The 13,767-nt window shown below is 40.1% G+C and overlaps 1 protein-coding gene across 5 annotated transcripts in view; it reads left to right on the top strand.

Annotated features, from left to right (window-relative positions):
- COL4A5 (collagen type IV alpha 5 chain) overlaps positions 1 to 11,031 on the top strand; it is an 86,183-nt gene extending 75,152 nt beyond the window's left edge. For 3 of the 5 annotated variants that reach the window (XM_032196538.1, XM_032196540.1, XM_032196539.1), the window contains 11 exons: positions 413 to 421; positions 1,749 to 1,882; positions 2,272 to 2,344; positions 2,493 to 2,564; positions 2,967 to 3,095; positions 3,359 to 3,457; positions 4,749 to 4,961; positions 5,286 to 5,463; positions 6,012 to 6,126; positions 6,488 to 6,660; positions 8,164 to 11,031. In XM_032196538.1, the coding sequence (XP_032052429.1) occupies positions 413 to 421; positions 1,749 to 1,882; positions 2,272 to 2,344; positions 2,493 to 2,564; positions 2,967 to 3,095; positions 3,359 to 3,457; positions 4,749 to 4,961; positions 5,286 to 5,463; positions 6,012 to 6,126; positions 6,488 to 6,660; positions 8,164 to 8,245 (1,277 nt within the window). In that variant the 3' untranslated portion in view covers positions 8,246 to 11,031. The remainder of the gene's footprint in view (positions 1 to 412; positions 422 to 1,748; positions 1,883 to 2,271; positions 2,345 to 2,492; positions 2,565 to 2,966; positions 3,096 to 3,358; positions 3,458 to 4,748; positions 4,962 to 5,285; positions 5,464 to 6,011; positions 6,127 to 6,487; positions 6,661 to 8,163) is intronic. The other 2 variants (XM_032196541.1, XM_032196542.1) reach the window with 1 other exon arrangement.
- The last annotated feature ends 2,736 nt before the right edge of the window (positions 11,032 to 13,767 follow it).

Consider the following 13,767-nt stretch of genomic DNA (forward strand, 5'->3'; position numbering starts at 1 on the left):
GCCAAGCTCCAGGCCCTGGGAGTGCTGAATATTGTCAGTGAAATGGTTACATAGCCTAAACCCCATTGTGAGTAGGACTAACTAGTGGCAGGCCTCAGCTATAGTGTTAAAGCAATAACACATAGTAAAGCTTTAAGTTTGCCATTAAATGAAGTGTCAAATTAGTCTTAGTAGAGCCTAGTCACCAGAATAACTTGTATCTGAAAATACATATTGCTGTGTACTCATGTATGGTTTTATGCATGCATGTGGATTATATTGTAAATACAAAATATGCTGGTGAAATGGGTTAATGTGTAGTGTATATGCTGTCATCTGTACTATTTCTAACTAGTAATCTTGTTTTGTACTGTGTGATGTCTGACCCTTCTAACATCGATCATTGGGCTTTGGTGAACTCTGATCCTTCCAGGTCCTCCAGGTTAGACTCTTAACTCAGTCAATTTATTTTACTGCCTTGCATTTGATGTAAGAGAAAAAGATGTTTTCCTGTAATTCTGTGATTAGTTTTTTAAGGACTGTGGTTACCCTGCAAGACTGTATGTGTTTGATTAGCATGCCTCAGATGGTAACCTGTTATAATTTGCATGTGTACAGTACTGGACCGGTTTAAAAGAACAAAATGAACACAAAAAACTCTTGCATGATGGGATGTTTTCTGTAGCTGAAACTGCAATAGGATATGTGTGAAATAAAGTACAAAATGGCTCTTATTTTAAAAAGATATTTTTGGAATGAATTCTACACTCAGATTTGCATGCAGAAATACAGCTCATCAGATTTATCCACTGAACATAGACCATGAGGGTTTCAAAGGACACTTTAAATTCTTAAGAACTGAAAATCCAGCACACTGCTATATGTTATTAGATTTGTTGTACTACGGGGGAGAATGTCATAGTGCTGTCCTGCAAAGAGATCCTTCTGTTAATCCAATTATGAGATCTAAGTTGTAAAGTGCTATAAGCCGTTGCTGCACTTGCTTACAGTTTGTTTTGCCACAAGTTGCTTTCTATTTAGAGGGTGGCATAAAGATGGGGTCTCATTTTCCAGAGCTCCTAATACCTAGGTTTCATTTAAAACCACTCCTTTCTTTTGGATTAACATGGCCGTTTCAAAGGGAAAATATTTAAAGACTGGCCCAGTTCCTCTGTTGGATTTACAGAGCATAATTCTACTAAAGATAGACAAATCAGCTGGAGGGAGGGTCACTGAGCAGAAGGTAGTGCCTGCAACTCTACTTAGTATTCAGGCAAGACGAAACGAGTGGCTTCCTGCTGCCCAGCAGTCAGCAGACAGCATATACCAGGCTCCTCAGCAGGTATTACACATTCCAACAGCAAAAAAGCAGCAATATTTTACATTCTTGAGTCTGTTAAGAGACAGTGAATGCAATGCAGGTCAGCGGAGGGGATATTTGTACCATCTAATTTGGGGTTTCTTGGCTCCTACTAAAGCCAGCTGCCTGGTCACTGGTAAGCCTCTAATGCAGGTGAGTTGCACTGCCTTCCGGAAAGACCTGCTCCTCTTCAGCAGCTATACCAGGAGGCCTGATTCCTGATTTGGGTGGTACAAGTAATCCCTCTATTTGTTTTCCCTTTAGTTTATTCTATTTGAATTCAGCATTGAAACATAAACGGGAAGTCAAGCCAATTTTATTTATTTTTTTTTACACTGAAGGCACAATCAATCCTGGGAAGAACAGTTGACAAGTACTGACATGTGCATATTTGTTCCACAATGTTAAGGTTCGCCAGGCCCAGAAGGTCCGCGGGGGCCACCAGGCAGTGGAGGACTTAAAGGGGAAAAAGGGAATCCAGGTCAGCCTGGCCCACCTGGCCTGACTGGTCAAAAGGGAGATCAAGGACCACCTGGACGCCAGGTAGGACAAGAAATGGTTTTCTGTTAGTTTGTTTTTAAATGTAATAAAAACTGACCATGTTTGGATGGAACATGCATTTTACTATGGTAAAATAAAAGCCAAAATGTGGTGGTAGCTAATATCCCGCCTCGTACCAAGATAGGGGGTCTTACCCTTCATTATCCCCCAGTACCTGGGCAGTTGTTCCCCATTACATTCCCATTGGAGCTGTTCATGTTCCAGTCTTCTCTGACAGCACCTGCTGCACCAGGCAGGATGCAGGGCCTCAGCCCTCCAAAGCACTACTTCACAGACCCAAAATGTGCTGATCTGTCCCCTAGCCACAGCTTTTATGTTTTTTCTGAAACCACTGGAGAGATGAGTGAATAACGTGAAGCTGTTCTGTTCAGGGGGATCCTGGTCGTCCTGGTCTGAATGGAATGAAGGGCGATCCCGGGGTTCCAGGCGTTCCAGGATTCCCAGGTATTTAACTACCATTCTAAGTGAAAACCTCTAGGTTTAGTAACAGCCTATCAGGGAGGAAAGAAACTTTATTTTGGCCATTCCTGCAGCAGATTTTGTAAGATGGCATGTTCCTTCACTGTGTGACCATATGAACTTGATGTTTCAGGTATGAAGGGTCCCACCGGACCTGCAGGACCCGCTGGCCTCACGGGCAGTCAAGGATTACCAGGCCCGCCAGGTAGGAGTCTTGGGTGGCATTATTGTCACTTTGCTTCCTGCTGGTAGATTTTGTTACACAGATGTAGGACTGTGTGGATCTCAGCCAGCAATGGCAGTAGGTAAGAGAGCAACAGCTTAAACAACGATTCCAGGCTATAACTTTTAGCCCTACGATTAATCCTACTATATTTTATACTCTGTATCCAGTCCACCTGGATTAACCCCTGCAAGAGGTGTCTTTTGTGGTGCCACCAAGAGCACTTTTTTGCTTTTCATATACAATTACACTTACTCTTTGTAGTGATAGAGCTCTTGGCTGCTGACTTTGCAATAAAGAATAACAGAAACAGTGTGCTACTGCAACCATCTTTAATGCTCTCTTCTGCCTTGGGTTACCTAACACTAAGTTGCTTTCTCTCAGGTCCCCCAGGTTTACCAGGTACCATTGGACGAAGCATAGTTGTCAAAGGTGACCCTGGTCCCCCAGGTCCTCCAGGACAGCCTGGGTCGAAAGGGCCACCCGGATTGCCAGGACCACAGGGATTGCCAGGTATGGTTCTAGGTGGCTGCAGGGAAAAGGAGTAAGCAGTGTAGCTGACTGCAAGCTGCAATGTGCGTCACTTAGTATGGGCTGCAGAGACAAGTTACTCAACTCAGCAAGAGACAATAGAAAAATGTGGGATTGTAGCACATACATCTGGTTTAATGGTCTGTTCTTGTCTAGTGTATCTTGAAGAAATGTCACATGAGCCCTACATAGTTTCAAGATTTCTGTAGTGAGATTTCTTTCACTTTCACATTTGCCTGTTCTAGGTCCAATTGGTGCTCCTGGTGATCCAGGCAGAGATGGTCTCCCTGGTTTTGATGGTCCAGCAGGACGTAAAGGAGAGAGAGGTCTTCCAGGCCAGCCAGGTACTGTTTGTCCTGTGAGGACCCACTGGAAAAAGATGTGGTCCCTACTAAATGCAGGCTAATACTGGGAAGCAAGACTTGCCTCATGAAATAATAGAATAATAATTTGGGGATTTTCTCAGTGCAAAAATATGATACTGCTGAACACACTTTGGTTTGGAACATTCTTGGAAATCAGCACATTGCTAGTCATTGCTAAGTAATACTATAGAACACTTAATTTCAAGATTAATGGCATCCCCTTTGCAGCGATGATGGTGAACAGCAAAAAATGACAACAGTAAGAAACTGAAATGAGAGATTAGTGAAATAACTTTCACTTTACAAGGAACTTGTGAATGGGGAAAATCAGACTTAACAAAGGAAAGGATTTCATCATATGCAGGGATCAAGCAGCCATGCAGCCACTGTTTAGGATTGCTCATTTGAGAAAAGAAATCAGATTCAACACTGGAACAGTTCTCTAAAGCAGGAGATACATATCAGGGTAGTTCTATATTGCAGCTTGGGAAAAAAAAATATTAGAACAATTAAAACAGTACAAAAATCCACAATGCTTGTTTTCTTTTTTCTCTGAATACCTCTATGAAATGTTAACATTATTTTAAGTGGAAAAAAAAACAAAAAACATTAATAATGATCATGGGATGAAATAATCTAAATATTTGTAGTTATACATTCTGATATTTTTGTTGTTCAAGAACAAATGCCTTTTCTGATACCTTGTTCAGTCCCGTGACTCTTCTTGGTCTCATTCAAGATTATTCTAGCCCATTTCCACTTTTTGTCACCTACTCCAAAACTGAGACCAGCTTTTCTGTTCATTTTGGTGGGCTTTAGCTCAGGTGTTGTCAGAGCATGTTCCAGTGAGAACCGCTTCTGTTCTGGCTCTGTGATCTATTGTGTGATTTTAAGCAAGATGTTTCAGCTTTATCTTACCAAGCTGCACAGGCAGATGAGGATGTTTTGGATTTGGGAAGCTGCTTTGGACTTATTTCAGTGGCTGCCATGTCCATTGCAGTTGTTATCTTAGTGCCTCACAGCTCTGAACATATTTAACTTCACAACGTCCCTATGCTGCCAGAAAGTTGCACTATTATAATTAGTTTATGATTTGACCAACCTCATAAGAACAAAAAAAAATGGTTTAAGGAAGATGGAGTTAGGTGATACCAGGGTCCCCCAACTTACAAGCACCATAATCACTATACCGTCCTTCCTTTCAGAGCTACATTATTCCTGAAAGAGCAAGCGTGTTAAATACTGTGTTGTGTTTTTCTCGTGTGAATAGGTTCACGAGGAATACAGGGCCCCCCTGGTCCTGATGGTTTACAAGGCCCACCTGGGCCTCCTGGAACAGCTTCTGTTGCTCATGGATTCCTTATAACTCGGCACAGTCAGACTAGAGATACACCACTTTGTCCACAAGGAACGTCAAGAATATATGATGGATTCTCTCTTTTATATGTGCAAGGAAATGAGAGAGCTCATGGCCAGGATTTGGGTGAGAAATACTGTATGCTGTCTTTAAGAGGAAAGAGGTTGTAGATGTTTCTTCCAATGCTCTGGTTCTCTGAAGAAATGACCATCCTGGAGATTACTTAAATAAGGATGGGGAAAGCATGCTAAGCTCTACTGCCTCCAGAAGCTGTGCATAATTCAGGATGGAAGAACGTAAACCAAATCTGAGAGTTTTTTTACCACATGTGACAATTTGATAAGTGCACACAGGTCAAGAGGAAGAATACACAATTACTGTTCTTGAAAAAGTGCTAAAAACAATTAAATTAAAACTTTACTGTCGCATTTTATGTATCTTATTCTTCAGGTACTGCTGGGAGCTGCCTTAGACGTTTTAGCACCATGCCCTTCATGTTCTGCAACATCAACAACGTTTGTAATTTTGCATCAAGGAATGACTATTCCTACTGGCTATCAACTCCAGAGCCAATGCCAATGAGCATGGAGCCCCTGACTGGGAAGAGCATTCAGCCATTCATTAGCCGGTGAGACAAAGCAGGCTACCACAGTCTCTTTTTTAAGTATCTAGATAAATAAATAATACGTCTTAACCACGTTTCCAACCTGCACGTTGGATATTGTGAGATTATGTTTTGCTTTGGGAAATACTGGGAAAAGAGTCTGTTTTAAAGCGTCCGTTGTCTCAAAAGGCTGCCTACATGCAGATCCTTAGAGGCTGACATGCTCTAAGAGCTTTTCTCACCCGAGGAAGTGTAAGTGCAGGATCATTGTGAACAGGAAAGAAAACATGGGAGGCAGCAGCTCTAGGATTACCTGGGTGGGGACTTGGAGTTTCCACTTTTTGTTTCAGGAACTGCTGCTGTATTTTACCCAGTGTTGTTAGTGGAGATAGAGGCAGATCTTGCACTCAGAACTAGGGTCTTACTGCAGTTACAAGATATGTTAAGAAGCCGAAACCTGGATTAACAGAACAGCCCCTAACTGTCTAGTTCTCCCTTTCCCTGTGTTATAACTCTTAATAAAGCATACATTTTAATGTCATGTATTTCTCTGATACTTATTCTGTGTCCAGATGTGTTGTGTGTGAAGCTCCTGCTATGGTGATAGCTGTCCACAGTCAGACCATTCAGATTCCTTCGTGTCCTCCAGGCTGGGACTCCCTTTGGATTGGTTACTCTTTTATGATGGTAAGAATTGCCTCCCACTCCAGAAGTGACTGTTACCTCTTTGTGTCCTCAAGTAGCTGCTTGCTGCTTTAGGACTTTGTTAAAATCAAGTATGGTTGTCATTAGAGAAAGCCTTTACCTTCAATTCCTAACCTTGGTAGCCAAGATTAATAACAATTTTCCAGGATACAGAGAGCAGAGTAACTAATAATGCTTTTTAAGTCCTGCCTTTGTATGGAGGTGTCCAGCGTCACAGCATCTCAACCAAGAATAAAGAAACAGTGTATTTTCTAGCAGTTGAATGCTATGCTATTATGTTTTAGCTCCTACTCTAAGTTTCTTGTGTGCATGTGCATTTCTTTCTTCCCTACTACCTCCTCAGCACACTAGTGCTGGAGCAGAAGGCTCTGGACAGGCCTTGGCGTCGCCTGGATCCTGTTTAGAAGAATTCCGCTCAGCTCCGTTTATTGAGTGCCATGGTCGTGGCACTTGTAACTACTATGCCAATTCATACAGTTTCTGGCTGGCAACTGTTGAAGTGTCAGAAATGTTCAGGTAAGAAAACCTGCTTCTTGTATAGTGCTTTATTCCAGACTTAAATCTTTAGAAAGCAAATTTATTCCTAAGATCAAAAGAGATGTGTTTACAGGGGATTAGGGAAAGAATTTATTTTGTTTTTCCCCCTCACAACCAGTTTTTCAAGTGTGTGCTAGGGTAAGCCTTTTATATTATGTAAAAACTTGTGAGGGCACATTGTTTTGGAAGGAGTCAGATTCTTTGTAAGTCAACTCTTAATTCATATTTAGTAGGACCTTCTCTGAGAGTAGTCTGACTGTAGTGATTGTGGCCAAGCCTAAAAGATTGATTTTGTTGTTGTTTTCTTCTTTGCATGCCTTTAAATAGACTGAAATATTTAAACTTAAGGGAAAATTGGGGAAAATCTGCATAGTCCATTCTCAGCCCCGGGGCAAAATCAACTGTACCTTTTAAGGTAGATGGTCATATAACCTGTTTTTAAAAATCTTGTTTGAGGAAGGTTCCATACCCTCCCCAGCAAGCATTTTTTCCAGTACTCTACAGAAGTCAGGACACCACTGGCTTCTCTGCCATCAGGATTTCAGTTCCTCCAGATTTTCCCTTTCTAATTGATTAGCATATTCATTTTTTTCTTTGAAAAAGCATCTTCTTTCATAGAATAAAATGCTACTGTTTTGTTTGTGTACCTAATAAAAGCCTCACCAATGTCACCAAATTGGAAAATGCCAGTCCTGTACCACAAGGCTACAATGTGCACAGTCATGACAGGGTATTAATGGCCTCTAACTGGGTTTTGTGTAACAATTACACTGTAATATTTGATGTACATTAAGTAATCATCACCAAGTTTTCAGGATAGTTTATTAGTGGTAATTCACTGATGAAAACTGCCTACTAGTAATTACTACGGACCTTTGTGTTTTCTGGTCTCTACCACTTGCTGTCACCCAGAAATTCAACTTGCCTTATTGAAACAGAAAATCAAGAATGGCTCTTATTCTGTGTGAACATTCCTATTACACAAGTATGCTATATTACTACCTCCTACCTTCTACAGGATAGGAGAAAATTACTGGTTAAATTCATCACTTAAATATACAAATCTCACTGTAGCGGTGTTTCTTATGGATTGTTACGATACCCTTCATCTGAGGAACCAATGATTCCAAATGCGTTTTTCACGAAAGGGGCAAAGTACACTATGGCCCTCCAATGTACAAAATTTGCTTTCTACTCAGTTGAGTATTCATCTGTGCTTTGGTCCATCACATGCTGGACTAAAGTAGTTGATTATAGCACACCTTCTGCATATGGGGATATTGGACAAAATTGAGCTTCTGTCACCTGCTGTGAGGATATCCAAAAAGATCGCTCTTAAGAAAAATCCTTAAATACTGGACTAATTCCCACTTACATACTTCCGTTTTACCTTCAACTGTTAAATTAAGTAGAAGTTTAAAATTACAGTTCTGTTAACAAAGAGAAAGCTAATCCAGCCTTACCTTTCTGTCTGTCACCCAGTAAACCTCAGTCAGAGACACTGAAAGCTGGAGACTTGAGGACACGTATTAGTCGTTGTCAAGTTTGCATGAAGAAGACGTAACATCTTGGAGGATGTTTTATAAAACAGTTGAAAATTCCTAAGATGCACTGTCCTCCAGCTGTAACAATGGTGCTACTGTGCAGAAAGAAAAGAAAAAACAAATCCAAACTGTTTTAACCACGCAAATTCAAGTGTACCTCACTCGTGCCAAGCTAAGGGTTGTTTGGTACGTATTTGACAACAGGACTAAGATGAGAAGAAAGAATTAACCTCTTGGAAACAGAAAAGACACTTGAGGTTCACAAAGGATCAGAAGATGAAATTTTTCATTTCTCTCCCTGTACCAAAACGGCACCTTTTTGATCTACCAAGAGAATAAAGAAAAACAACGCACTGAGTATGTTTAAAATAACAAGACTGCAGTTTTGAAAAACATTTTTCATGGTGCTACTAACCCTATTGTATCCCAGGTTTTTAATATGAAATTTTAAGCTTATTTCTCTGTAAGTAATGAAATGTGTATATTGTGTAAACACCTTTTTAGCTGAAACTTTCAGTCATTTAGAAACAAACCAGACTCACATATGAAAATGCTTATGTCTAAAGTTAAAATATACAGCAGTGTTTTATTACAAAATTTGTGGTACGGAGAGAATTTACACCTCTTACACCTACTTATTCATTCAATATTTCATTTCCTTCCTCAGTTGCAAACCTGTTGTATTTGGGGAAATGCACAATTATTCTGAAGTCATTTTCATCAGGGTTTTAAATGTTAATAATGTACACCATGCTATCAGTGGTTTTATTTGTGCTTAAAGAGCCCGATCCACTTGAAAAGGTTTTTGTTTTGTTTTGTTTTTTTTTAATCTTATGAAAATATGTGAAATTATTAGCCATATACTATATCCTTCTATTCTGAATAAAAGTCACATTCACATTTTAGTAGTAATCACTTTGGTTCAACAAAACCTGTTCCTTGGGAATATCCAGTTACCAAAGCATTTAAGATTATGCTTACACGAAACCTCTCTTTACTCTGAAGTGGTGTCACACATATTATGCAGAATAGTGTACATGCTAAGAAACCTTCTGAATAAAATAAAGCGTAAACTGGTGGAAATTGATCTTTTCCTATTTACAAATTAATCCTTCCCTTTGATCTTATGTGAACTTATATTCAACCACGATGTATTCACAATATATAGTAACTCTTGTGTATGTACAGTTCACATAAGGCCGTGAAAAATGGTGCATGCAGTTCCTTGTTTCTGATGTCATTTTGTAAGAATCCTACTGTGTATGTCTTAGTGTGTCACTACTTGTGCAATAGCTGAACCGTGATCACTTTTTGTATGCCTAACTGTCCGTGACTGGTCAGCTTTTATGGTCAGTGCTGCTTCATTTACATTTATATATAAACAGAGCTCCCTAGCCAAAGCAAGACTATTTTTCAAGTGTTGATACTTTTAACATTTTCATTGTATATTGTCACCTCCACTATCTATCAATACAATTTAACTTGTGAATTAACATACAGCTTTATACAGGTGAAGTACATGTGTTTATATTGACTACTGTTAAGTAATTTATCTGCTAATGGCTATTCACCCTTACCTTTCAGTTGTCCTTGTAGGCCTGGAGCATCAGAAATCTTGTTTTATGCATGTTTGAAAAAGACATAGGACTGGTGACTTACCAGGTGGCAGTGATTTTTGCAATGAGATTGGTGCTGATTTCAAAAGCTTTCAGGTATGAAACAGATTATTTAGTTTAAAATGCAAAGACATAATAGCTTTATCCTTTTTCCATTAGCTGCAGTTATCTATGCTGAGTAGGCCGTTATCTACCAACAATGTGCATCTTTCTACTTAGTTTACTTTGGTTTGCTGGTGCACATCACAATAAATGGAACCTGTTGCTATCTCCAAGCCAAGAACTTGTTACCAAAGCTAAAGTAAAATGTTACGTCTCTTGTAAACCCAAGCTCGTATCTTACCACTGGCTTCTCCTCAAAAGTGTAAAATGAACATAGGAGCCTATCCCTAGCCCCAGAAAACAGAATAGAGGCTAAGTTCAGCCAGTGCCCAGGGTGAAGAGCTCTCCTGCATCTCTACCAACTCTACCTGTCTTGCCTTGATTGCATTCACCAACAAGGAGCTGTGTTTATATATTGGGACCTGGGAAAGGGCAGAACGTGTTTGTTCTAGCACTGCATCAATGGTGCTGTTTTCTAAGATTTGGGCCTCTTTTGCAGCATGTAGAACAAAACCTACTGAATATTGACAAGACAGGAGTTACAATTCCAATCTAACATAGATAGCGTGCAGAGCAGCTTGTCTTGCAGCAGGCTTTAGCTCCCAAAGCTGTGAGATGACCACAAAAAATGAGAAGCAGCTACACTTCTGACAGGTATGTTCTTTGTTCTACTCCTGCAGCTCCCACCTTGACTTACAGAACAGTCCTGAACTTTAATCAACTTTAGGCTGAGATTTCTCAAAGAGCTAATTGTGATTTATTTTTTTTTTTGTTAAGAGAAAAGTAGTGTAGAGCAGAAGGAGCATCTTTTAATTGAGACATGCAGTAGAGACTAAAACAATGCTCGCTTAATTCCCACCACAGTCTGTGCCTTAGAACAGGCAAATCACTTGACCTGTGTTAGATCTGAGTTTCTCTTCTATAAAAGAAAGCACGGTTATTATTTTCTGCCACTTCTGGACTGCTTAGACTGTAAGCTCTTTGGGGCAGAGACATGTCTATGTGCAACATTGAAGGGGACCTCAGCTGTTGACTGGGGCCTCTAGGTGCTATCCATCAGTATATAAATATTAAACTACAGGTAAAACCTTGTGTTTGCAGATTTATTATTTTCAAAGTTCTTGTTTTGACCACGTAAAGTGTTATAGTCTTCAGCCTAAACATGATCTGGATCAGAACCTCACTTACTCAACTATAGTTAGGCTTTCTTCCTGTAGTTTGATTCGTTTTTAACTAAAGGTTTTATTCTCTTTGCTAAGTATGTAAAACCAGTCTGTTTTAGTTAAGCAAGAACCTGGAAGTTAACATGATTGCATTTGTAAGCTCTAAGGGGGAAAAGACGTGCACTTTAGCCACTCGAGGGCACCATACAGCTTTCAAAGAAAGCTAGAGCAGAAACAGGACCGAGTTCCTGGAAGTGCCTGCATCAGCAATGACTTATTAAAGCTTGCTGGAAGGGGAGTGCACTACCTCTCCTTCCTCACTGCCCAGTTCTTCTTTGAAAACTTCTTGCAGAATGGAGTTAAAGATGGTCTGCTGCCAGTTGCAATATGGCTGATTAGTTAAAAATGCAGCTTTCTGAAGGAACACTAGTGTGCAAATCGTAAAAAAACAGTAACCTTATGTATAACTTGGATTTATACTGGTATAGTAGTAAAGAATGAAATTCTACTAAAGACAGGCTATGCAGGAGCTTCCTTCACTGTAATAATTTCTATTCTAGGCCATGACTAAAAGGGAACTGCTTCTTTTACCCTCAAATTCATATAATGCAGAACTTCTGAGAGAATTCTCCAATCAATCTATAAACTAAGGTGGGCACACACAGCACTGCAGCAAGTTTTGAAGTACATTGAACTTTGCATGCAAACTTTGTGCTTTAGAAGCTCTTAACCATACAGGTTTTTTGTCCTCTACTGCAGAGGTTAGTCCCTCAATGGCTAAGGATTTCTTGTCTCTAAGGCAGAGGAAGTACCAATTTTAGAAAGCAATTTTAGAACCTGAAAGAGGGATTTTTTTTGATCTTGCAAGTAAGAAAGGCCAAAGCTCCAAAATTTGATCTTTTCATTTTCTATGCACTTTTCTATCCAGATTATGTATTTTGTAGCGTATATTTCATAGGTTCTGTTTTGCTAACTGCCTGAGTCAGTGTGGCGCCTGCACTGTAAAGCAGTGCCATCACAGGGGCACTGAGGGAAAGCTGTTTTGCAAGATTTAGGAGCATGCTGCTGTGGACACCATTAGCTGATTTTTTTTTTTTTTTTTTTTTACCGTTCCCTCCCAGAGAAGTTATCCTTTAGACAATCCAGCGATGTTGCCGGACACAAAATACTTCTGCTGCTGTGGCTACTTCCACTAGAAGTGCAAGCTGGGCATTGTGCAAGACACAGCAATAACTTAGTCTTTTCAGGGCAGTTTAGTGACAAAAAGCAGGACACTTGCTAATGAAAGGCAAGAGCAGTAATTAGCTCAGGGGAGTAGTAGCAGCGTTCTACATTTTAATACATAAGTATCTGGAGTTCTTTGCTTTTGAAGGAAAGATTATTAACTCAACCCATGTGCTGCAGACTGGTGACCACTGCGTAAGAAGAGCCCCAGCTGGCAACAAGGTCAAGATTAACTGGTTATTAAAGCAGACAAACTGCTGGCTGTACTAGAGGTGCTCACTATAGCTCAAGGGTGGAGCACAGCCCAGTAGCTACTGCCACACTGCCAATGAATCGTTTCTGTGCCCACTGAGCTAGAATTTCCTGAGAGTCGGTCTCTATAGCTTACAACTCTTCTTTCAAAGGCAATTAAAATACTTTAAAGTAATTTAATTAAAGTAACTCAGTATCTCAGACAGAAAACCAAAGAAACGAAGCAAGTGCCTGAGCTTGGGGTGTTCCTCTTACAAAAGGGAGGTAAAAGAGAGTTCTTACCTCCCAGATATATGCAGCAAGCTCAGGGCTCCTGCTCTCCTCCTCTGAGATGTTCCTTCGTGGCCCTTCATGGAAAAATTAGAGGAGAAAATAAATTGTGTTTGAAGAAATGCTATTACTACAGCCAAAAGAGGATGCAGGGACGGGAAAAGTAGAATATGTCATAGTACCTGGTAACTGAATTGGTCCTTCATTCCCTGTCATTTCTCACTGCCAGATACTTATTTCCAGTACCATATTGCTTGAGGAGATGCAAGGGCCATTGGAATCGGTCAATGTATTTCAAAACGAAGACTTAATGTCTATTTTAGTCACTACCTTCAAGCTCAGATAGGAAGGCGTACTGCCTTCTGGTTTTAATTGAGGGCTTTCATCATGCTTCAGAAACTGAGTTCTGCCAACGATTCACCCAAAGGAGTTTGAAAAATTAATGCAAAACTGCGTTCCCCTCCTCAGCCTTCCCTTTTCCTCTCTACCCCCCCCCAAAAACAAACAAACAAACAAAAACCCTCAAGCAGTTAGCTAATTTCAGGTCTGCTGAGGCTTTTAGTCAAAGGTCTCTTAAAGCAGTTATTGTGAGACTGTTGCAACAATCTTGACAGTGTTTGGATAATTTTCACTGTTTGTTTACTGCTGGTAGGGCTGCTTCTGCCATGTATGAGAAGTACTGTCTTCCTTCTCTTCCCAATACAGGCTCCCTGCTATAAAATGGGGCCCTACGGGGGCTGATTTAGTTGGAGAAAACCCAATTCTTACAGCAAACCCGACTTCTACTGAGTTGTTTTGATGCAGTATTCTGAATAACAGAATAAGGAGGAAATCAGGTATTTTTAAAGAAAAAATATATAACCCAATGCACTTCAAAGTAATTGCTCATATTTGTGAAAATAAGATATGCTCACA

The sequence above is a fragment of the Aythya fuligula genome, chromosome 13 (assembly GCF_009819795.1).
Source record: "Aythya fuligula isolate bAytFul2 chromosome 13, bAytFul2.pri, whole genome shotgun sequence".
NCBI classification, from domain to species: Eukaryota; Metazoa; Chordata; class Aves; order Anseriformes; family Anatidae; genus Aythya; species Aythya fuligula.